The 25443-nt window shown below is 42.3% G+C and overlaps 2 protein-coding genes across 2 annotated transcripts; one reads left to right on the top strand and one right to left on the bottom strand.

Annotated features, from left to right (window-relative positions):
- The first annotated feature begins 1612 nt into the window (after nt 1-1612).
- Nucleotides 1613-17684, top strand: vsig10l2 (V-set and immunoglobulin domain containing 10 like 2). The gene is made up of 15 exons (XM_030782995.1): nt 1613-1769; nt 7546-7772; nt 8052-8190; nt 8531-8797; nt 11212-11565; nt 11854-12129; nt 12545-12820; nt 13825-14082; nt 14278-14538; nt 14771-15061; nt 15379-15693; nt 16351-16473; nt 17080-17104; nt 17326-17432; nt 17578-17684. The coding sequence occupies exons 1-15, from the start codon at nt 1613-1615 to the stop codon at nt 17682-17684; spliced, it is 3183 nt and encodes a 1060-aa protein (XP_030638855.1).
- A 1425-nt stretch (nt 17685-19109) lies between these two features.
- Nucleotides 19110-25400, bottom strand: chek1 (checkpoint kinase 1). The gene is made up of 13 exons (XM_030782161.1): nt 25312-25400; nt 24882-24952; nt 24383-24606; nt 24149-24213; nt 23215-23284; nt 22936-23124; nt 22376-22480; nt 22167-22262; nt 21775-21853; nt 21431-21584; nt 19763-19894; nt 19518-19619; nt 19110-19299 (listed from the first exon to the last, which is right to left on the bottom strand). Exons 2-13 carry the CDS (start codon nt 24944-24946, stop codon nt 19204-19206), a joined length of 1377 nt encoding a protein of 458 aa, XP_030638021.1. The 5' UTR covers nt 24947-24952; nt 25312-25400; the 3' UTR covers nt 19110-19203.
- Nucleotides 25401-25443: the final 43 nt, after the last annotated feature.

Genomic DNA, 25443 nt, shown 5'->3' on the forward strand with positions numbered 1-25443 from the left:
AAGCTGTTACGCAATAGTACCGTAAACCGAGCTATGTATTCAACACTATGAAAATTACCTTAGAATTACGTTACTAAATTACTAAATTAATGACGAGTGCGACTGCACAAAAGGTAAACAAGTCACATACTTCGAGTCCAAGTCGAGTCTCAAGTCTCCACTGCCTAAGTCCAAGTCCAAGTTCAAGTCCGTGTCAGTAGCATCCGAGTCCCTGTTGCCAAGTCCAAGCGCGAGTCACAGTATCAGAAATAAATGTTATCAAATTAAATTAATATGGAATAAAGAGAACAGAGAATTTTTTTTTTCAACCTTTTACACCATAAAGATTTTTAACAACTTCAGGCTTTTATTGATGGACTTCACTTTCAATGTATGTAAATACAGCTGTATGTCAATTAAGCAATAACATAACTTGAGAACGTGGTATACACGTATATATACAGGTATATACACTCCCCTCAATCTAACCCTTTTACCGCAAATGATTTTGTTGAATTTTTCTCGCAGAAAATAGACTTGATTCGGGGTGATATTCAAATTAGTCTATGAAATTAGCCTGCCTGCATGCCCTCCGTCACTGCACCAAAGATTAATCAGGATGTGCACCCTTTAACTCAATTTAACCCTGTCTCTCTAGATGTGCTGTCCAAATTGGTGCACTTTGCTAAACCAACCTTTTGCCTACTTGACCTATTACCAGCTTAACTTTAGATAGAGCTTTTCTCGGTCCTTGGCCCAAGAATACTTAACCTTCTAAATATGTCACCTAAATCTGGCGTTTTACCCTCTGCTTTTAAAATGGCTTTTAAAATAAAAATGATACGGCAACAGGGTTGAAATTACAGTAACAGGGTTGCGCAGAGCAAAAGGGTTGAATGGATTCATTACTTTTTATTGCAGATCATGACATAAGTGTGACAAATAAATGCTCAGGACCACAGGAATGTTGTTTAATAATATTTTATATATCTTTTTGATGAAGGATCAACAGGATTGCAAGGGTAACAGTAACAGGATTGCAGTTAAAGTAACAGGGTTACAAATCAATGCTAATGTTAGCTTTTTCTCAAGAGTAGATGCTAGCTGTGGAATGTAACATTACTGTCAAGGTCAAGGACAAACTTAGTTATATAAATAAAGAAAGAAAACTTCGAAATATCACTTCGAAACCTCATACCAGTAAAATTTTACCCTATGCTAATCACTTCTTTCAAGGGAATAAATTTCTCATACGACTTTAAAGATGGGGAATTGATGTGAAGTTTAAACGTTAATTTACATTAAATAGATGGATGGAAACCCAGCTAGTGTTGTGACAGCATTTTATTGTGCGTTTGTTATGACAGGGCATGTGTTTTACGCTACTTCTGGTTAAAGTGTGCTTGATGAATAGAAATGCGGCTGCATTTTGTGGTTTATTACATAATGGAAACAAAGAACGGAAGATTGGACTGGCTTGGTTATTAAGTATGCTACAGTTGCGATACGAGGGGTCTGTCATTCAGTTCAGCAATAGGTTAGAAAGAATGTGCAAGCTAGTGATGGACCGTGAAAGTCGTACCTGCTCACTTTTGCCATGGTCCGTCCGAAAATAAGTTTTTCGACCATAGAGATGCCTGTAAAGATGGATCTGCTCACAGACTCTTGCCCCCAAATGGGGAGTTGGATGCAGGAGTCTGTGACCAGCCGAAATGACACCAAAGCGCACTGCCTTGACGTCATTTTGATGTCTCTTTTGGCGCGCGCCACCATGTGCAAGGGTGGCAACGGCAAGTATAAACTAGGCTTTAGGAGGTGCTCAAGAGCTATTTGGTATTTTAAATATTTTGGGACCACTTTTTTTCTAGAATATACATTTTGTCTCAGGACAAGTATAATTTACACAGCAAGTGCATATTGTGTGAATTATTTGAAATTTCATGGGTGGGACAGAAAATGTCCTCCAGTTCTGGAATGTCCCTTAAACAATTATGTGCCAATCTCCAATTTCCTGTTTCTTTCAAAAATACTTTCAAAAACTGTAGCTGCTCAGCTTATAGTGCATATGTCCCCTAACAGTCTGTTTGAAATGTTTCAGGCAGGCTTCAGGTGTTTTCACTCTACTGAAACCACGCTTACTATAGTAACTAATGATCTTTTATTAGCCATGGACACTGGTGCTACCTCTATTCCTATTCTACTTGATCTGAGTTCAGCATTTTACATGGTCACTATATTGTTAAAGCACCTGAAAAATCAAATTGGCATTTGTGGCCTGGCGTTCTTTGTTTAAATCTTATCTCTCAGGGAGAAAGCATTGTGTCCACTATAATAATGTGACCACTGAGTACCATTAGCTTAACTATAGTGTTCCTCAGGGGTCAGCCCTTGGCTCTCTCCTATTTTTTCTATTTACATGCTCCCTTTGGATGGCATTATTCATAGTTACAACATTACATCTTTGTTACGTCCCAGATAGTGAGTTGGGTCTAGGGGTATGATGCAGGGACGTAGCATAAAGAAACCCACCACTAGTGCCGGGTTGGGACGGTGCGAGGAGGAAAAAACACACGGACACGGGAGCAATGCACAACAAAAAAAAGTGCAATGTATTAAAGATATTTACAAAGTGAACAAAGGGATATTTTCAAGAATATATATATATACACAGGAATATTTACAAACGAATACGGAGAGGGGAGAGAACGATAGACGGTGCCAAAGGAATGAACGAAATAGAACAAAAACCACCCTAAATGCCTACCGGAAACACACACTTAACTACGAAAAACAAAAAGGTGGCAGAGCCAAAATAAACCTAACTACACTCACTGACTACCAAAACAAAACATACAATAGTGGCACCCGCCTCTAACCTAACCCCTATACACAGTTAACTCCTAGCGTGGGGATCCCCCTCTTACCTGTTCCTCTCCCCACGCCAGTCGAAAACAACCAAAGCCAATCCGTAATCCAAAACCGTAGTCAAACAATACCAAAAGTCAAACACGATACACAGCGAGTAGTTACAACACATGAGAGCACAAGAGCGAACGCAACGAGACCGAAAATCTACCAACAGTTAAAAACCGGCATCTTTAAATTTCCGCGCCCCATCTCCGGTTGGCCATCCGACGAGGGGCACTCCATCTTTGGTTGGCTGGCCGGGAACACAGAGGTGGGACGCAACACCAGGCCAGGTGGGGAGTGGCAGCTGTTTCGCGCCTCCGCTGGATCCCTGAGTCAGGTGACAGGGGAGAGGAGAGAGAGAGAGAGAAAAAACAAGACACAGGGCGCAACAAGACGCAAACACACACACACAAATGCGCTGCACATAACAATCTTCCATTGTTGTGCTGACGATACTGAGATTTTCTTACCTGTCCAGCACAATGACTGCCCTAAACTGGCTAACCTTGAGGTGTGTCTTTGTGCTATTAAGGGTTGGATGTCTTCAAATTTCCTGATGCTTAACGCAGGCAAGACTGAATTGCTGGTCCTATGCATAAGCATCTTTTTAGTGATATATTACCCTAAATTTTGACAACTGCATAATTTCTCAAAACTCTACAGCTAAAAACCTTGGTGTTTTTTTACTCCAGTCTGTGGCTAGTCACTCATATCCAAAAACACAGCTAGAATTGCCTTTATCAGTTCCGTAATATCTCTAAAATTTGGCACTTTCTAAGTATGGCTGATGCAGAAACCATTGTTCACACATTTGTCACGTCTCGCCTCGATAACTGCAATGTTCTGTACTCTGGTCCACCTTCCTCTATTACCAAAAGTCTTCTGCTGGTCCAGAATGCTGCTGCCAGAACCCTGACCAAAACAAGGAAGTTTGACCACATTACACCTGTCCTAGCTTCCCTTCATTGGCTGCCAGTTCATGCTCGGGCAGATTTTACGGTCCTCTTATTGACATATAAAATTCTACATGGGTGTGTACCAGCCTACCTATCCGACTTAATTACAACCTTTAACCCCCCTGACTCCATGCGCTCTCAAGATTCTGGACTATTAGTCGTTCCAAGAGTTAAAAAGAAGTCTGCTGGCTACTGAGGCAAACTGTCCTCATACCTTTAAAACTAAACTAAAGACTTATCTATTATGGATAATATCATTTTGATAGAACTTTGTTGTTGACATGTATAGCCCTTTGAGACTGTAAATAGTGATACTGGGCTCTAAATAAACTTGTATTATTATTATTATTATTATTATTATTATTATTAAAACAAGTGGCATGGCAACATAATAAACAATAAAGTTGTTTTAATTTTTTTTATGGAAATAATGCAGTACAATACAAATATGATGAGAGCTTATACTGTGGTTATATATAAAGCTTAGAATGTCTCTTGGTACAATGAACAGTCATGTCAAACTGTTGTATAAAACAAAATGGAGGGAATCGCCTCAAACTTAATAACCATATCTATAACTTTTCACTCTTCTTGAAAACTTAAAAATGATTGAAAACATTAAGATATTGGTTTGTCAATCCTTAATACTTGCTCCTGCCTGCAACTGTTGCAGCTGCATTTGCACATTCCATTTAAAAAAAATTAGGTTAGACAGCATTGCACTGCATAGCCGTGCTCTGTGTGGTCTCACGAGAATGCCACCTTGACTAAATACTCTCTCTATGGGAGCACTGGAGAAAGGGACTGCAAGTGCCCTTGTGGCTACTTCATACAGTGAGGGGAACCTTTCTTTGTAATGGTACCAGAATGGAAGACAGTCATGATGATTTTTCTCTGCTTGAAATGATGTCCAGATATTTTGCAAACTGACTTTGGACTGATGTCTTCTGGCTTGTGTAGATGTTTTTTGATAAGGTGCAAACATTTTCATTTGTTTGCCTGGAGGAGAGTTTTGGACATCGCCCTCACTGCTTTCAGCATCAGGCAAGGCCTTTTCTTGCTTGTCTCTTTCAAATTCTGTCTTGTTGCACTCTGAAAAACAGAAACAGTGAAACTTTTAATGAACTGCACAAATGTTTAGCCACTGTGGCCCTTAGGATTCCACTTACAACATTCTTATTTAGTCCTCAAATTTCAAACCAGCCATTAACCAGCCCTCACATCTAATTTCAGCCTTTGCATACTCACATCATGTTCGAACCACTGGAACCCAAAGGTAGGGTCTAGAACTGATGCCATCAGATAAGCAGGACAGAAAGGGAAAATGATAATCCTCCTTCCTGTTGTGGACACTGATGTACCCATTTTCACAGCACAGAATACTTCTGAAAATCTTGTTCTCTAGGAGTTCTCTAATGCTTGTACAAGAGGCTGGCAGTAAGTTGCTGTTCTTCTCTCACTCTGAACATGACTGAGCAGGGTAGGTATTGAAGGCAGAACAATGCTGATTGTTAAACTTTGTCTCCCTGAGTGAGATCTTCAAAGGCATCTTTAAATGCACTGCTACTATGAAGGATTGAGGGTGTATGGGAGAGTTTGGTGAGTGTATTTGGATTCTTTGATACCATCTACAATGACAAGTTGCAAAGCATGTGAGAAGCAGGAGAGATGTTGATGTCTGAGGTTTGCATTTAGAGTTGAATTAACAATCTGGTTCTCCTCTTCAGGCAGATTTTCCCAAATCTGATCATCATCCAAGTCACAAGAGGCATTATGATCCTCAAAACTGTCTTCCCCATCTTCTGCAGGAAAAGAAGTGGTGAACACTTTTTTTCATGTTCTTTGCATTATCAGTTAAGATGAAGCAGTACTCATCAGTAGTGCCTTCAAACACTGCTCTGTTTTTTTCACTAGAGTGCTTTCCCTGGATCCTCTGGCAATAGAGATGGGAATCCAAAGCCATCGTTTGATTTTTTTTCATCAACTTGTGTAGCAGATTAATGTATCATTCCACTTGCCATGTAGTGTTTTTCTCTTTGAGCCTGAGACCCCGCCCCTCCTGCCTATGCAGACTTGGGAAGTAAAACCCCGCCCCTTCTTCCCAACCTGTAAACGATGTCACGGGGTAGGTTGAAAAGTTTAATCACCTGTTAATTTATTCAATCTAATGTGTCAAAGATCATATTTAAGTTATTTTCTTTATTATTCATAATACCTTATGTACTACCAAAGAACACGCTGATGAAGTGTAACGGTTTTTATCGAGTTTTCAATCTTCATTCAGCAGCGCATTTATACGTGAAGTGATTAGCATATTCATATCAGCTGTTTGACCAACTGTCACTAGGCAACGCAGCAAGCTTTTATAGTGTTTTCGTATGGTGTTTCAGTGTTACTAGTGAGCGAAGGTCCTGAAAATGTTTTTGTTATTGTCAGGGGAAACTGTAAATAAACGGCAGTGATCACAATTTTATCGACTCAGAGAGATTATTCAAAGAAAAAAATTCACAACGCAGAAATAGAAGTAGTAGAATTAAGACCGTTACAACTGGTGCACGTGACCCTCCTTCACTCGCTGGATGGACTACTAGAGGAGCGCTATCGCCTGTCTCCGAGTGCAAGTGGAGGTAGACTGGGTTGCTCTCTACTACTAGAGTTGGTATGACATCGCCGCATCCTGCAGAGACCGACGGAATGAATATGGTTGCATGATTAAACTGGTTTTGAGAAATAATACTGATAATATATAGAGTTTGTATAAATAGTAGAATAAGTTATTTACCTTTTTGAGTGTCATTTAAGTTCAAGTAAATTACACGATTGGCCTTGGTTGGAAATCATTTTGGTGATGTATTCAGTATTTTAATTTTGTTTTTGAGAGTCATATATATAACTCCAAGTAATTTACATGCACTAGTTTGATATACAGTGTTGCTATTGACTATACTGAGTTACTTTAATTCATTTTTGGTGAGAGTTACATCTAAGTATATATATATTTTTTTTCTTTCATTGATTTTTGATATTTCTATAACTGAGATCTAATCAGCTCTAGCTTCCCTTATGGTGTTGGTAGAGGGAGGGGTGTGCACATATTTACTCCTATGCCTTCTGTCAGTGGGTTTACTAGGGATGGGCCCATTACCTCCACACCCGTTGCTGAGTATGGGGGAGATACACAAACACACATTGTGAATCAGCCACATAATGCCACTGTAGATTCTGTGAGCTCTCCAGCCCATAACAATGTGACAATCGAACTGTGACATAGTGAAACAGATAGGGAGCAGTATTAGTGAAAATATTGTCAGTTGTCTCAAATCCAGAGGTTTGGGTGGTTCCAGTCAGAGTGAGCCAACGGTCAATGTGAATAACCTCAGACCTGTTGACCTGTCCAGAGTTTACCCCATAGATAAACCTGAAGTGAGAGAGCCAGTAGTCTTCAGAGGGGATGGCATGGAGGGGATATCCATATATGAGTGGGAGGAGTCTGTCAGAGGCTACCTGAGAAAGAGAGAGGTAATTCTACAAGACCAAGCTGATGAACTACTGAGCAGATTACAGGGGAGAGCCCGTGATGTTGTTAGAATTGGACTGAGAAGCAACCCCTTAGTTGTCCTTAGTGAAGGCCCCAGACCAATATTTGACATTCTCAAACAGCATTTTGGTGAGATAGTGTCCTCCTGCATGCCCCTGGCAGACTTCTACGCTACCCTTCCCTTTCACAACGAGCTCCCTTTTGACTACTGGATCCGGCTTAACAAAGCCATTGATACGGCAGAGGGAGCTTTGAAGAGGCAGGGTAAAATCCTCGACAACCCAGCTCGAGAGGTAACGGTGATGTTCATTCGCCATTGTCCTGACCCTTGGCTCGCCCTGGTGTTCAAGTGTAAGCCATTAGAAGAGTGGACTACAGGTGAAGTACAGGTGAGACTTGATGAATGTCAGAGAGAACATAGGCTCAAGCAGCATCAGCTCACACGACACTGGTAGTGTAACGTCTCCTGTTAGGCACACAGAGGTGTTGCACTCACATGCTCAGGCTGCAGAGCAACGGAATGGTCCACCACGTAGGCCCCAACAGAGGCCACGAGACGCTGATATATCACAAGGCCCATGTCAAATCTGTGGAGAAGCAAACCACAGCACAGTTGACCATTGTCACATCAATCGTCTGTGTTTTGTCTGTCATGCACCTGGCCACAGAGCTTCAGCATGTACAGCGACCCCTCAGCCCAGCTCACGGTCTGCTCAGCTGAGCAGCAGCATTCCTGGTCAGCAGTGAATCTAGATGGCCCACATGAGGAGGGGACAAGTGGAGGGCCGGAGAAAATGTCCCCAGAGTGTGATGATATTGATTTGGAATCTGTGTACTCTCAGTTTTGCGACTCAGTTAAAGATAAGTCTCAAATAATATTTCAGAACGCACAGAGGCTCGCATGACAACTTGTTCTACACTAACGTATTGGTACAGGGCATTGTAGAACTTAAAGACATGGTTGATAGTGGATCCATGGCCTGCACTTTAAGCTCACATGCACTGTCCTTGTTTGAAAAAGCTGATGTACTTACCCCTGATGCATTGTCTCCTACATCAGTCACCTTGGTTGGTTGCGGTGGATTGAAGACGAGCCCTGTTGGAGTGTGTGTTCTCCAGATGAAAGTGTTTGACTGCTGTGTCTCAGTTCCGACTCTTATTGTTGATGGACAAGGTGATGACCTTAAATTAGGTAGTAATGTCATCAAGCATCTAATTCATGTAAAAAAAGCGTCGGGAGACTACTCGGAAAAGATGCTGACCACAGACCAGAAACATACAGATGAGGAAAACCTACTGCAGCTATTGTCATGTGTAGAGAAGTGGAAAGGAGGAGCCATGCCTGAGAAGATGGGACCTGTCAAGGTCAAACATGCTGTCATGCTGGAGCCCATGCATGAGCATTTGGTGTGGGGTAAGCTATCCAGGGGCACGTACCTCTCTGCTGGTAACACAGTTATAGTCGAGCCAAGTAAAGCATGCACAGTGCCGAGAACTGTATTGGTAGGGAGAATTGCATATCATCATCATCTTCGTCATCATCATCATGGTCGTCTTTGTTGTCATCTCTATGAGAATTCTGTGCAGGGAGTGCTGTGGTGCATACACCTCTTTTTCTTAGCACTTGAGGCATCTGTGAGGGCGTTAAAACTCTTTTGTTTTAATTTCTTGTCCTTTCGCTCTTGAGAGTTAACATTGACACAGGACCACTAAATTTCATATGTGGTGGGCCAGAGAACTAGTTTCTCTGTAACCAGACTGGAGGCAAAACAACAACAAACATTAACAAAATATTTTAACACCCCTCCCCAGGGATCAGACTGCCCCACAACTTTATCAAAATACTTGAATCAAAATACAAATTCCTTGAGATTCCTGAAGAATCTTGTCTGAGAACTGCGGTCGGGTACAATGCCAGATATATTGCATCTGATTCATACATAAATGAGACTTTATTTCATTGGTCAGCAAATGCGCTAATTCACACCTCTCAAAATTACTGGGGAAGCACACTAGTGATTCAGAAAATAAAAATATGAGAAACATTTCACCAAGTGCAAATGAAGCTATATTAATAAAACGTTTAATTACTGTACAGTTGCAGTGCATTATATCTTTGATAAGGCAGGTAAAACCATGTTTCTGCCTCACTGTATATGCATTGTTCAGTATGACAGAGGTTACTACATTCAATTTACAGAAACCTGTGTGCGTGCGTGTGTGTGTGTGTGTGTGTACGTGAGTATGTCTGTGAGTGTGCTTGCATCATGGAGTATGTTTGCACACACTTCAGAGATGTGTAATACGAGAAAACTCATGAATGAATGTAGGGAATCTGCTCGGTTTTCTTTCCTTGGCAGAGCTGGTGAGTGCAGCCAATGGACACGATTCACACGCAGCCATTAAAACAACATTGGTACCTGCCACAAGGATCAGAGAACATGTAATTGTTTCAAGCTTTGAGTAACATCCAAAGCAGGTCATTCTGCACATGTATATTTAAAAATGTCTCCTATGAGTATTCTGCTCCTCAGGAGCAGTGTCAAATTGGGTGTCTTGGTTCTGAGCTGCAAAACATACTGTTGATTTTGGAGACAAGTACTAGAGAGCATTGGCCAAGCTGCCAACACCTGAACACCTTCAGGATCTTAAATATAGATGGGAATAATTAGTCTTCAAGTTATTCTAAACTGAAGGATCTCTCTTTGCTGCACAAACAGAACTAACTGCAAGGAATTCATTATTGTTTTGCAAGTCCTGTGAACTGAAGTATTTGAGGGTGTTTCTCTCCCAGCATGCACTTCCTGCTTGCCCAGTGATGGAATGTTTGATTGGTTCTCTTAGTCCTCCAGCGCTCAATAATAGATGAGGCACAGGTATCATTGTGTCATCCTAAACCACATCTCTGTGCTCTACTCTCCTGTGTCTCTGTGGACCTGTAAATAATTCAGGCCAAATCAGTTTTCAGGAACTCTACAAACTAGCCTTCTCACTTATCTACTGCCAAACGTGCTGTCTAAACGCAGACTGTTTTCTAGGATACACTCTGTGGTATTTTCTCCCTTTTTGGCTTTTCTGGTGATTTTCTCACTCCTGGGCTAGGCTATGGACATGTAAGTGTCATGGTACCATGGTCTGCAGATCTGTAGGGTTGCCTCACGTCTGCTTGATTTTTTTCACACTACCTGTCCTCCTGAACAGTAAGTTAAACATGACTATTTCATTAAGTCTCTGCTCTTTTAAATACATCTGTACTATTCACAGCTAGTTTACTAAAGTTGTTTGAATTACATGTTGTCCTGAAAATGAATCTGTCTTCCATGGTTCTATCACTGGTAATCGCTCCTCACAGATACTGGAATAGGACAGACTTTAGCACTCACTCACACTGCACAGGGACAAACATGCATGTAAGGAGATGATAACTAATTGATAACTAATAGTTTTGAGATTCTTTTGGATCTTACTTCGCTGATGTATAAGAAATCTCTTAAACAACACTAATTCATAAAACAGGTCCTTATTCCTGATGAGAGTCCAGTACTGTAAAGGGCCAGTTACATGTGAGCTAGTTACAGACTAATTTGCTCAGACTCAGTGGAAAATGAGGTCATTCTGATCTTAGCATGTATGCAGAAAACATCCATCCCTAATTCTGACCTCCAGGAAGACTCTGTAACCCACAGTAATCATAGTTGGGGATACTGATACTCCACTGTTTTAGGCCAAGGTGTGTCCATGGTGTGTGCACTTGTGTGTGTGTGTGTGTGTGTGTGTGTGTGAGGTGTATGCATGTTTCTTGGGTAAAGTTTACCCTTGTGTCCTCAGGTGTGGAGATCCTGGACCCTGGTGAGGTGGTCTATACAGAAACCAGGACTAATGGAGTAGTGGGGCGTGGTGTCATATTGGAGTGTGGCCCGACCCTTCCAGACGTCTATATCTGGGGTTTCACCCGCCCACGCACAGACACCATCCGAGCCATTGTCTATAACTTTGGCAAAGGACCCAAGCTACAGAAACTGGCTCAGGAACTGGGTGAACTGAGTGTCATTACCAACAGCGCGTCTCTGTCCATCGAGAAGCTTCCCCTGGTGGCTGAGGGGGTCTACACCTGCCAGGCTCTGTATGACACTGCTGAAGGAGCCAAGCTTTACTACTACTATGTTTATCTATCTGTTTTAGGTCAGTGGAAACAGCTGTGTTCATTCTCTAAGTGTAAAAACCACATACCTGCAACATACATTTTTCAGGTCTCAAGACATGATTACAGCCACTTTTGTGTAAGACAAGAGTGATAGATTTTTTTCACAAATATAGTAGATTTTTCACAAATGACATTCAGAGATAACTTACAAGAAGCTGCTGAGGGAGACAAAATGATCCACAACCAAAAACGTCAGCCTACAAACAAACAAACATTTAGGAAATGCAGAGAATATACCTAATACCTTTGTCTGTCCTTCCTTATAGTGCCAGTGTCCAAGCCCTACATCTTGATGAGTGACTCCTCTCCAGTAGAGGGCTCCACCCTATGGATGCGTTGTGGCTTGGAAAATGGCACCGGCCCCATTAAGTACATTTGGGAGCAGGAGAGCAGAAGCGGCATGCTAACCATGCTGGCAGAGGGTAACAGCAGCCTGGTCAACGTAACTGATATCAGCCGCAACCACACAGGCTGGTACCGCTGTCTCGCCAGTAATCAGGTTAATCAGCAACGCAGTGACCGCATCTGGCTGGACATAATCTGTGAGTGGGCAGCTGTCAATTTATTTTCATTTTCTGTTTACATTATCATGGGTTCACAACCGTATGAGTTTTACAGCTGTATATGCTCTTTTTATTCCTTAAATTGATATGCAGATGAAAACTCAGGAAAGGTTAAACAAAGTATACAGTAGCTGATGATGCATTTCTCATATTTCTACTTGTCTTTTGTTTATAAAGTTTCTGTTTTTTTTTAAGTGATTTTTACTGCAGCTGCTCTCCTGCCCAGGTCTCTAAGTGGGCCTTCCTAGTTAAATAAAACAAATCAAAGAATAAAACATTTGTTGATGTTGTCATTATTATATATCATTGGATCTAATGGACTTGTAGTCCATTGTTTTGTAATTGTTTGCATTTTCTAAAAATATGTTGTTGTTTTTTTTCTTTTTTGGTTCAGATGGTCCAGACCTGCCTCAGATTGATGTGACGCCCTACTCTGTGACTGAGCGGGGCTACTCAGCCCTAGAGAGAGAGACCGTTTCACTCCTCTGTCAGGCCTCCTCTAATCCTCCCAGCCAGTACGTCTGGTTCTACAACAACTCCCAGGTGTACAGTGGGCCTCAGTATACCATCACAAGAATTCTGCGTATGCATACTGGTCACTATGCGTGTCTGGCCCTGAACACATACCTCAACACCCGCTCCAAGAAAACCATCACCCTCACCGTCTACTGTGAGTCCTCTCAGAATACACGCCTACGGAAACAAAGCGCTCTGCTAGATTAGCTGTTCTCTCTCACTCTCGCTTGCTCGCTCATACTAACGTTGTCTTGTAGATCCTCTTTCCTGCATGTTTTTTTTTCCTTCAGTTTTCCTTGTGCCTGCACCCAATGAAATTCCACCTTCACTTCTCCCTACACTATTCCTCTTCTCATTCACCAACACACAAACACTTAGAAACACACAGTGAAAACTATCAGATCTCCTGTGTGGCCTGGACTTGAGGAGTGTGTCAAAATGTCGTCCACTCCCTTTCACGGATCATCTGGAGGAAGGGGGACGCCTGAACAGTTCTGAGTGAAGGTACACAGTGTGACTGCACCCCTGTGTCATGACAAACTCTGATTGGCCAAGATGCCTGCTCGACATGTCACCTTCCTCTTTTTTCATGCCTCAGATATGTGTCAACTCTATATTTTTTTAGTGTCTCTATCCTAGTTTACTTGCTGTGATATTCCACTACAGTACATATACTGAAGAATAGCAACCATGTCACAAATAACCTAGTATAAATACATCCACCATTAATACATATATATTTGTATATGTATAAACATATATATGATAAACATATGAACATATGTGTATGCGTGTGTGTGTGTGTATATATATATATAAATGTTTGTATGTATACACGCATACACATTTATATATGTATAAAGATTGACAACATTTGCAGTTTATTCCAAGATAATTAATAATTAATTAATAAGGTCTGATCCTCATCTGAGCCCCCAGCCCATAGGCTGTATAAATGCACAGAAAACTAGTGGTGTGGTGAGATATCCAGGAAACCTTGGTTCATCCTTCACAGCCTGTCAGCCTGATTTCTTTGCTTGGATCAGACTCAGTAGACTGACTATCGCTGCTGAGCTCCATCTTTTCTTTGGTTTGATTATAATTACCATGGCTCTGTTTCTCTGCTCAGTGGTTACACAGTGGTTTTCTTCCCCACAGATCCTCCTGATGGCAATCCCTCCTGTACCATCCTTCCGGCCAACAACCACACCGACCTGGCCCTATGGTGTCATTGGGCTGGGGGCTACCCTCCAGCCTCTCTACACTGGAATCCATTTGTATTTGGGGAAGAGGTAGAGAGTGGCTCCAACATCACCCAGATCCAGCCTGGCCCAGAAACAGCAAACAACTCTGTGTTCGTCTGCCAGGGCTCCCATGTGGCACTCAACATCACCAGACAGTGCAGCACACGCACCTGTGAGCGTCAGCTTTTTAGCAACCTATTCCAATGATACTTCACAGCAAGGTTCTTCTGAGTGTATTTTAAAAAAAACATCACTGGTTATACCATGTGAACTCAGAGAAACATTGCAAATACAGTTGTAAATGATTACAGTGTTATAAGTATGAACTGAAAGTCTCAGTGTATGATCATAAAGCTGTGGTTCCCAGGGCTGCCTGTCGGTGAACCCCAGTGCTCTGCCTATGCCACACGGAATAATGAGTACCTGATGCTGTCCTGCTCTTGGGAGGGGGGTTTTCCTCGAGCCCTGCTGTGGTGGGCATCTAGTTCTGGAGCATCACAAGGCACATCTGAGGAGAATGCCAACATCCTGGTCCTCCGCTCCAGTTACACCTACAGTGGGAAAGCTTTCGTGTGCCATGCCAAGCATCCCCTGGCAGGAGAGAGCAAGCAGTGTGTGCTCCGATTAGGTATGGAATGTATATTCACTAACAGTGATATTTGGTTGATACACTGACCCAAATCCTCAGTATAAAAGGGTCATTTATCATGGGCCAAATATCTTCTATGGTTCATCAAAGACATATCAAGGATTATCACATGCATAATACAAATTACATTTCTCCTGAAAACAAAAAGAACTTGAAAAAAAGCACAACAGTCGTGCTTTAAACATGAGTCTTGGTCCCATCTCTCCAATAGAGGCTCCAGTGCTGGTGGCACACCGTAGCCTGGTGACTGTCTATGAGGGCAGCGATGTCCAGCTCACCTGCGTAATGAGCGCCAACTACCCTGTAACGGAGATCACCTGGTACAACAACCTGAAGCAGCATGTAGACAACACACCCAAGAAGTACGTCCTGCAACGGGCGGCCAGCTGGTCCAATCTAACAGTGAGAGAGACGGATTGTGCCAGGGACAGTGGGCAGTACTGGTGCTCAGCCACAAACGCAGTGGGCGGTGCTGAGATTCCCATCACACTGCTGGTGAAGAGTGAGTATCAGATCAGCTGGGTGCAGCTCAGTCAGTGACTTCACATAACAGTTAAGACATCCAGCTATGCATACATACTCTTTTAGATTTGTACATTGTTGATAGGAACTGTACCCTTTTAAGCTCTCCCAGAATAAAACATTGTTTCATAAAATGACAGTAATGTGTCAATGAAGGACCAGCCCTTATACTTGTGGTCCAGTGAGTTGACCATTACCTAGACTTGTTGTTGCAGTCATTATTTAAACAGATTAGTACTCATGATTTGTTGGGTGTGGAGGTGTATGAAGCCTAATAGTGTAAATTGTCTAAACCAGGGTATCCCATGCCACCCAATGTGACAATCAACAAGATCGTCTACAGCAGCCATGTGCGCACAGACGTGGATATGGAGTGGTCCATCAGGACTGAACTGGACCTCACCAGCTTCTTCATTGAACGGCAGCTGCTCCCTGAACCTGTGGGGAAAAGGGCCAGCAACGTCTCCCTCTGGTACAAAGTCATAGTGGACCTGGAGTCTGATGTGCGCAGTTGTAAGATCAGTGGTCTGGATCCCACCCGAAACTACGCATTTCGCATTACAGCTGTCAATCATCGCACCATTGGACACCCCTCAGAGGTGAAGAGCCCAGGTGAGGACAGAGACAGCCAGTGATGCCAGTGAGACTGAGTGGACAGTGACGGGAAGAGGTGCTAGCATAGGAAAGATTAAAAGTTATGTGTAATTATGAGTGGTTTTGAGTTTAAAGATCTTTGAAATTACATGAGAGGGGCTAGCATGTTTGGGTGTGTGAGAGTGTGAATATTGGCAGTCACCGGGGAACCTAATCATATTTCTTTGTTTTGTCTTCCATTCAGCTGAACTGCACAAACACCATCCCAGTCCCCTGACAAACACACAAAATCTCTGTTCTACCTCTACCCCTGCACCCACTCCCTCCCTATCTTACTGTCAACTCAACTGCTTTTCAGCTCTGACCTCTCTTCCTTTTCCTGTTGACCTCTAAAACAGTTCTGTATGATGCTGAGCGATGACTGTATACATATTGTTATGCAATCATAACACAGAGTCTCTCCTCAAATAGACACCTTCTATATGAGATTATAAACATTCACCGTACAGGTGTATCAGAGGTTCTGTAATACACTAGTAGAAGTCATTTTGCAAAGACATTGCAAAATAATTAAAGCGCGCAAACACACACACACAATGTCTCATTAATTCAACAATACTGTTGAGAAGAAAAGTAATTTGAAGTGATTTACAAGACAGCTATGTCATCTTCCAGCGGATCCGCCCTTCAATGCTTACCCTGCTGTGATTGGATCTGCCATTGGAGGCATGATTTTGGCTACTGTGGCAACTGTCCTGTTCTTCCTGTATGTGGTGAGGAACAGACGCAGCAACCCACGTGAGTGATCCTTTACACACCCACATTAACACAGAATAGTGTTTTTTTTTTTCCAACACCACACCCACATTAACGCAGAATAGTGTTTTTTTCCAACACCACACCCACTTTAACACAGAATAGTGTTTTTTTCCAACACCACACTCACATTAACACAGAATAGTGTTTTTTCCCTAACACCACAGACACATTGACATAGAATAGTGTTTTCTTTTCTACACCCACATTAACAGAGAATACTCACTCACTCACTTTCAAAGCCACTTATCCTAACTAGGGTTGCAGGGGATGCTGGAGCCTATCCCAGCGTTCACTGGGCAGATAACACAGAATAGTGTTTTTTTTTTCCAACACCACATACACACATTGGTACTCGTTTACACAACACCATAAACACGCAACATTAATTTCCAAAACACCATAATCACACAACGAAATTCATTACACAACACTATGAACTAACAGAATGGGAACAGAATGGTGTAAAATGCCATAATGTTGTATGTGCTCTGTGTGTTAGTATGTCATCACAATCAGAACAGACATGTGTTATTTGTGTAACAGTGTGATAATCCTCATCTCATTTTCTCATGCTTGACTCTACAGGACTTCATGACTTGATATTTGGCTTGTAAGTATAGCAAACAGAAATGTCCTCTGTAAACACGTGACATGCTCAAGAGTGCAAAAATGATGTATTTCACAGACCACAGACTTTTATTCAGAGTGTGTGTGTGTGTATTTCAGTTGAGTAGCTTTCTGTAAAGATAGATTTTATTCTGTGTGTGTGTATTTCAGTTAAGTAGCTCTTTCTAAAGATAGATTTTATTTTGTGTATGTGTGTTCTTTAAGGCAGCACAGTCAGTCCAGAGAGAACATTAATTTTCCTGAGGATGAGGTTGTTGGAGGACTAGAGGACGAGGCAGGAGGAAGAGCGCCCAGTCGGTCGCCGAGTCCAGGTACTGTAGTCTCATTCACTACACCCTTACACATCACAGTGAAAACTTACACTGCACTCTACTGTAAGACCACTTAAATATTACCTGTAAACCCTTCAAATAACAGCAACATGGACAATATGAAAATAATCTGGTTCTTTATCAGGACCGTCCATGACATTGCCAAGACCCACAGCGGCTCCCAAAGGCTCGCCCATAGGAGAAGACAACGAACCTGTCAACGTCACCATCACTGTCATGGCAACAAGCTGAGGAGGGAGCACAGCTGAACAAAACGCTGGAATTTCACCCAAATTCTCTTTCAATGGATAGATGTTTTACAACTGCTTTTAACCACACATCACTTACACAGTGAAGAGCAAACAAAGTGACATTTAGACTTGCACTGTGCTGTTAATTTGCAGAAAAATTAGGGATCTGTCTAGTAATCTGTCTCACTTCCTCAAATTACATCAAATGCTATTACAACGCTAACTCAGTTGTCCCACAGTAAACTATTCACTTACATAATCACTCATTTTTATATTTACTTACATATTCCTTCATGTTTTTGTATTTATAGACAGGTCTGTAAACATTTTTAAATGCTCGTCAGTGACAGTGAGTTTGTCAGCCATTTCAGTTTGTAACACTAGGATAAATGTGTGTCCAGAAAAAGGGTTTTCAGAGACCTGGGCAAACTTTGGTCAGAACTGTCAGTCTTCTGTTTTTACATGATGTTCTCTTGTGTTGTCTTGTCGTATAGAAAACTGAGAAATGTAATAAACATATTGAGCGCACTGATCCATAAAAGACTGCGTCCTGATAATCACAGGCATGTGACCAACACCTCATTATATCGAAATGTCAAAGAGAAAAGTGAAGCATAAATCATGGTACAGGAAATCTTTTTTTTTTTAGACATTTATTTTACATTTATGATGCCACAACCCACTCCTTCACAAACAAGTCATGTTCATATTCAATTACAGCACTGCCACACTGGATGTCTTCTCTTCTCTCTCTCCTCTTTAAAATCATTCACTCAACTCAGAGTACTGTATGATGAAGGCATTCATCTGTGAGAGGAATGCAACCCAAATGTGTGATTACACACTGTCTAATAGAAAAAAGTCTGTGAGTCTGACTTAACTAACCAAACAACCAAACACTACCAAGTGTTCTGCAAAAAAGCACAGTTTTTGAGACCACTAACCAAACATTGCCAAGGGTTCTGCAAAACAGAGCTTTTTCAGTACGTAAACCCTGATAATGTAAACATTCAGTATGGAAACCCTGATAATGTAAACGTTCAGTACTGTAACTCTGATAATGTACACATTCAGTATGGTGACCTCCTGAACATTTTTGGGCAGTATTCACTGGGCATAACCCTCTAAGGCTGATTGTCAAACAAGCGCTCAGAACAGGGTGCACAGCAAATGACTCATGTGTGTGCATTTGTAGTGTGTGTGTGTGTGTGTGTGTGTGTGAATGGAAGCATATTTATGTTTGTGTGTCTGCGTGTTTGTATGTTGTGTCGGTGGCTGTAGTAGTAGCTGATGTCTTATCTCATGTGAGAAGCAGGGTGTGTGTGAGTGTGTGTGTGTGTGTCATGCGAAAGGCAGAGTGTGTGTGAGTCATGTGAAAGGCAGAGAGTGTGTGTGTGCATGTGTGTGTGTGTGTGTCATGCGAAAGGCAGAGAGAGCGCGAGTGTGTGTCATGCGAAAGGCAGAGAGAGCATGTGTGTGTGTCATGTGAAAGGCAGAGAGAGCGTGTGTGTGTGTGTCTCTTATGCGACAGGCAGTGGGAGCCTTTGGTTACTGATGATATCACCCAGTGTCTGTTTGAGTTTGAGGAAGATTCGTTTGAACTCCAAACCATCACCCTGCAAAACAGACCTGACATCTTAGCATACTAAAAAACTAAACTTTACACAAAAACATTTCTAAATATAAAGATGAAGTAAAATGAAGTATAAAGCTGGAGGAGTGACTGTCAGAAAATGGCGTTAATATGTAATATCTAGATGTTAATATTGATGGTCACCAGTCTACGTTAATATCAGTCTTGTGTTTACACAGGACGACTCCAGCATTGTATTACCTTTGACAGTCTGAAATCTATGAGGATGCGCTCCTCCATTTCCAAAAAGTGCACCTTGAAGATCAGTTTGTTATTGCGACGATCCATAGTGGACACAGTGGCCTACATGTCCAGAGGAAAAAACGAAACAACAATGAAAAACAACAAACCATGTCACTGAACATACTGCACTGATGACTGAGTATCAATAATGGATCTGAGCTAAAAACAGCGGATGGGGGTGTGGCAGCAGATGTCACAGTGACCTGATTGGTGCAGCTTTGTTTCCATGTATGTCCCATGGCGATGCATGTGTTGCGGAGGGCAGTACACGATGCCTCCACCCCCAGAGTGGTGAAGAACCTAGTCATCCTCCTCACCAAACGCTGCCAAGGGTTCTGCAAAAGAAAACAGAAAAAAAAAACAACTTTTTCTGATCACAGGAAAGCAGTAAGGCCAATGATTATTTCAGATGATGAAATCCACTCCAGTGGATATAACAGGACCATCCTACAGAAAAGACAGAGAAATTACATACTGGGTTAGGGTTAGGGTTAGGAAAATGGAGACAGAGATGGAGATATTGTTGAGGACCACCCTACATTAGCCCTGCTGGTTATTGATACTTGTATCAATATTGGTATTAAAACAAGTATTTGCATGATCTCACTCTCACTCATTATCTAAGCCGCTTATCCTAATTAGGGTCGCGGGGGATTCTGGAGCCTATCCCAGCGCTCATAGGGTGAAAGGCTGGGAAACACCCTGGACAGGTTGCCAGTCAATCGCAGGGCAGACACAGACAAACACACTCACACCTAGGGGCAATTTAGTGTCTCCAATTCACCTAACCTGCATGTCTTTGGACTGTGGGAGGAAACTGGAGCTCCTGGAGGAAACCCACACAGACACGGGCAGAACATGCAAACTCCACACAGAAAGGACCCTGGCCACCCAGCCAGGAATCAAACCCATGACCTTCTTGCTGTGAGGCAACAGCGCTACCCACTGCGCCACCATGCCGCCCTATGTTGTCTCAGCTTTTTTCAAAATTGCCATGAAGAATACTATTTTGCAGTAGGAATTATTAACGTTCAGTACGGTAACTCCACTAATGTAGACGCTCAGTACGGTAACCCTGTTCATATAAACACTCATTACGGCAACCCTGCTAATGTAAACATTCAGTACTGTAACTCTGCTAATGTACACATTCAGTACTGTAACTCTGCTAATGCACACATTCAGTATGGAAACCCTGATAATGTAAACGTTCAGTACTGTAACTCTGCTAATGTACACATTCAGTACTGTAACTCTGCTAATGCACACATTCAGTATGGAAACCCTGATAATGTAAACGTTCAGTACTGTAACTCTGCTAATGTACACATTCAGTATGGAAACCCTGATAATGTACACATTCAGTACTGTAACTCTGCTAATGCACACATTCAGTATGGAAACCCTGATAATGTAAATGTTCAGTACTGTAACTCTGCTAATGTACACATTCAGTATGGAAACCCTGATAATGTACACATTCAGTACTGTAACTCTGCTAATGTACACATTCAGTATGGTGAACCTGCTAATGTAAACGTTCCAAACACAGTTTCCTCCTGAACATTTTTGGGCAGTATTCACTGGGCATAACCCTCTAGGCTAACTGTCAAACAAGCGCTCAGAACAGGGTGCACAGCAAATACCGTACCTGTACTCAAACTGTCCAACATAAGAAACTGGGAACATTCCCTCCATTTTAAATAATTACTTAACAGAAGGTGAGTTTCCAGCATTGGAACTGAACAAATAAGATGGCTAGCAGTACAAGTCAACACATCTTGAGTGGATGCAAGTAAAGGTATATTTCATTAGAGGTTGTCTATAATGCGCAAGTGAAGTGTGTGTGTTTGTGTGTGTGTGTGAATTACCTGACTGGCCCCTGGTGTGCCTAGAAGCTGGCTGCCCAGGAGCATGTGGTCTGGACAGGCAGGCTGAGAGAAGCTGACCAGGGCATCGTCTCCCTTCATCTCCCACAGGGCCTGGGGCTCAGGCTGGGAGCTTGATATCTGAACACGGTCATCACTGACACAGGTGTGTCAGGACAGAGTGTGTCAGGAACCATGAACTGTTCCATTACTATTCTTCTGATTACTGATATACTCTAGTCATATGAATGTAAATAAATGAAAAAGCACAGATACAGGTATGTGTGGGATAAAGAGGGTAAATTATGGTTAATACAGGTATGTGTGGAGTGAGATGCTGGGCAGACCTGTTGGTCCGAGTCAGTGGGGAGTCAGAGCGAAGGATCTTGTTCACTGATCCATGAAGGTCGTTCTGTCTCTTCAGGCCTGCAGTCAGGACATTATTTTCGTTAAAACACTGACTAATGAATAATAATGAAAATGACTGCTACATGATTTGCTGAGAGTGGTGCAAAGAAACTCGAAGGAAACCACTTCACGCATTTTCAGCATGTTTTAAAATGCTTCAGTGGTACACACACACACAGCTTCATTACAACTACATAGTTATTCAGCGAGAAAGGCCGACTTTGAGAGATATGGTCCTGAAATAAGGGAACTGTACGGTGGACTGCTAATCACGGCGGACAAAGGTAGAGCTAATGGCAGACATGGGAGACAGAAGATGAACGGGTTTTACCTGATTTAAAGCTGTGAGAGAACCAGCGATGTTTCTTTATGTCAGTGATGGTGGTTCTGTCTTCAGGGCTCTGCTGGAGCATTCGACTGAGGAGACCTGATCCAAAAAAACACCACAGACCAGCAGGAAATGCAACAGGACCATGGAAGACCATTAAAGCTCTTTACTAACATCATATCCATTAACATTATCTGTCAAATACGGCTCACCAAGTGGTAAAGCATCAATTTTCCTCCAGGGTGTTAAGTATGTCTTCTTTTGCAACCATTCACAATACTCTTGACAGCTCTCACTCGGTTTGTCCCATGGTAACTCTGGGGGAAAAAATCCACACAACTATCCACATTCACACTGGCTCCTTTAGCAGAGTACATTTACAGGCCACAGACAGTAACACTGTACACCAACCACACTACTGCTTCCCTCACACATCCCTATACTAAAACTACCATGAAACTCTTATTTTCTCAATACACACAATCAACTTTACAAACACATCTTGTCTCCAACCCACGTTAGTTCTCCTCACCTCATACACTGCCTTGCAGTTATTCCAACCAAAGACTAAAGACGGAGCCTGTTTGGCGCCCCAGCAAAAATCATATAAAAATATAGGACCTAGGGTATAATTCCAATGTACCGTAGATTATTACTCTCTCAGTGGGCTTCCTCAATCATTTAACTACTACAGCATTACTGTATTAATACTGTCCTACACGCAATCACACACGTGTGCAAGTACACAGACATACACATACGCAGAACCTACCTCCTGCTAACATGGCGATGAGGACGATGCCACAGGCCCAGATGTCAGCGGGCTGGGCTCTGAACTCAGAGCGGGAGAGGAGCTCTGGTGCCACATACGGCAGGGTACCACACAGCCGTGTCAACAGCCGCTCACGACCACGGTGACGGAACATAGTGGCCAGCCCAAAATCAGAGATTTTCAGGTTATCTATCTCACACACACAAACACAAACATGAATACACACTCTATCCAAACAACCCTATGGGAAAGCAGAGTTATCAGGTGACCCTCCTGCACCTTTGTCATCCAACAGTATGTTCTCTGGTTTAATGTCGCGATGCGTGATTCCCACACTGTGCAGGTATTCCTGAGATGGAGAGGGGAGAATGTTACAATCAGGAGTGTGCATCAGCACAGTGAATTCTTACCATATATTTAGATATGAGAATACCACAAACAACATTTCAGCTAAATGCCTTCTTTCAGAAGTCAAATAACTTTTAGTTTCAAACAGCTAGTGTAGTGAGTCCAGTTTCAGTGATATTACTCCATATCATTTTGCATTAACACACCTACTGTACATTACACATCAGTCAAGTTTTGGAATACACTCCCGCTACATAAATAAGCCCGCTACTGAGGTTAAGTAAGAGTTTGTGATGGTGAAATCACTTAATTAAAGAAATAAAATTCCCATAGACCAGCAGCTATGGCAGACAACCAGACTACAAAAGCACAGTACAGCTATGTGTATGATTTGTCAAAATAATGGCTGTTATGAAACACAGTAGAACATTAGAGTCATTCCACCAGCTTAGCCAAAGTTGGTTTACGTACAATACTATCAGTCAAAGAGGGTTTACGTACAATACCATCAGTCACAGGGGCTTTGCAAGGCACATGTGTTTACCAGTCAGGTGACACGTTTAAAAAAAAAAAAAAAGAAAACAAACAAACAAACAAACAAAAAAAAACACACCAGGAAGAGAGCAGCAGACAATACTGTTTTCAAAAGCACATGCTAAGACTGAAAATGTGACATGTCTTGTATTAGTACATGTATTTGTTGCAGTATCACTGTAATTTAGCCTCTTCAATAATACTTATGCACAGTCATCTGTTCATGAACAGAGTGTCTTGGTCTTTAACCTCTCTCTGTGGTCTGTACTGCCAAGTCGCAACTGTAAGGGATCTAGGTCTAACGCAATACCCATAAACACACTGAACTTACCACTCCGTCTATTAACTGCTGAAAGAATCGGTGAGCCTCTTTCTCTGGCATTCCCACATCTGGCTCTATGAGGAACGAGCAAGATACAGTCATCAGCATTCATTTTTCAGTGTTTTCCTCTCGCTGAGTGCTTGTGTTCCACCACTCAAACATTCAGTGAGTGTTAAAAACAAATGGTTGACACCAACAAGGAGAGCCATTATAATCTGTGCGGACACACTGCCTCAGCCCTACCAATGCGGTCGAACAGTTCGCCTCCACTGCAGTACTCCAGGAAAATGTAATGGGTCTGGCCCTCACTCCTGTGGCCAAAGAAGCGAACAATATTGGCGTGGTTCAGCATCTTATGGATACACACTTCTTTCTTCACGTTCTCTGCACCGTCTTTGACACCGGACATGTCCACTACTTTCACAGCAACAGCTTCTTCAGTCTTTCTGTTGACCAGCAAACGTACCCTTGAAAGGAGAAGCAAAGTGAGAGGGATGAATGATGATGCAAACATTCACTGGGAAAACAGAACAGCATGTCAGAGTTGGGTTGGAGTGAGGGCAGTCAGGCTTCTTCATGGGGACTTTGTTCCTGCCCTACTTTCAAACATCCAGCAGCAGTAGTCAGAGGCGTTCAAAACCCTGATTAGCAAAATCATGTCCAGTACAGTAGGGGTGGAACAGAAGACTACAGGACGGTAGACACCCAGGAAAAGGCTGTCTACCCTTGGGGTAACACTCACTCGCCATAAGCTCCCTCTCCAAGGGTCTGCACCAGGTCCCAGTCCTGAACGAAAGGAACCGCCATGGTCCGCTAGGGGATAAAATGGAGTTAGCAGGTTGTGTTTCGTAATGATTATCCAGTAAGATACAGGAAGCTCTAACAAGCTGTAAATGCATCATCTCTGGTGATAAGACCACTGCCTTAATGCTGGCGTGTTTACTTTTCAGACGAAGTCATACTAATTCTAAAATCAAGCCCAAGAGCTGGAAAACTGTGTGGGTACTTCGGCTTGAAGAAAAAGACGCTAATGGCTTGCGCCTTTCCACAAAGCTGATTTCAGATACTTCACCCGAAATTTTCAAATGCAATGGAAGACATTTAACCCCGGTTTATCCGTCTTATACCCCAAACCCGTCTTTTACCACAAAATAGTTACAAGTTTCACTTACCAAATAAAACTGAGGTGAGAAGAAACCACGTAATCACAACTGCTGTTTCTATAAAACCAAATCTTTTAGATGTCAAGGTACTACTAAATGTTAACCAAGGTTGTACGAACAATTGGCTGTGATTACTTATTT

Source organism: Chanos chanos, chromosome 8, assembly GCF_902362185.1.
Source record: "Chanos chanos chromosome 8, fChaCha1.1, whole genome shotgun sequence".
Taxonomy (NCBI): Eukaryota; Metazoa; Chordata; class Actinopteri; order Gonorynchiformes; family Chanidae; genus Chanos; species Chanos chanos.

Coding starts and splice junctions, on each gene's coding strand:
- chek1 (XM_030782161.1), bottom strand. CDS start 24,946: ATGGCGGTTCCTTTCGTTCAGGACTGGGACCTGGTGCAGACCCTTGGA. Junction 23,285..24,148: donor AGCAGTTAATAGACGGAGTG/GTAAGTTCAGTG, acceptor TCTCCATCTCAG/GAATACCTGCACAGTGTGGG. Junction 21,854..22,166: donor CTCTCACAGCTTTAAATCAG/GTAAAACCCGTT, acceptor TCCTGACTGCAG/GCCTGAAGAGACAGAACGAC.
- vsig10l2 (XM_030782995.1), top strand. CDS start 1,613: ATGCCTGTAAAGATGGATCTGCTCACAGACTCTTGCCCCCAAATGGGG. Junction 8,798..11,211: donor GCATGAGCATTTGGTGTGGG/GTAAGCTATCCA, acceptor TTGTGTCCTCAG/GTGTGGAGATCCTGGACCCT. Junction 17,433..17,577: donor CAGTCGGTCGCCGAGTCCAG/GTACTGTAGTCT, acceptor GTTCTTTATCAG/GACCGTCCATGACATTGCCA.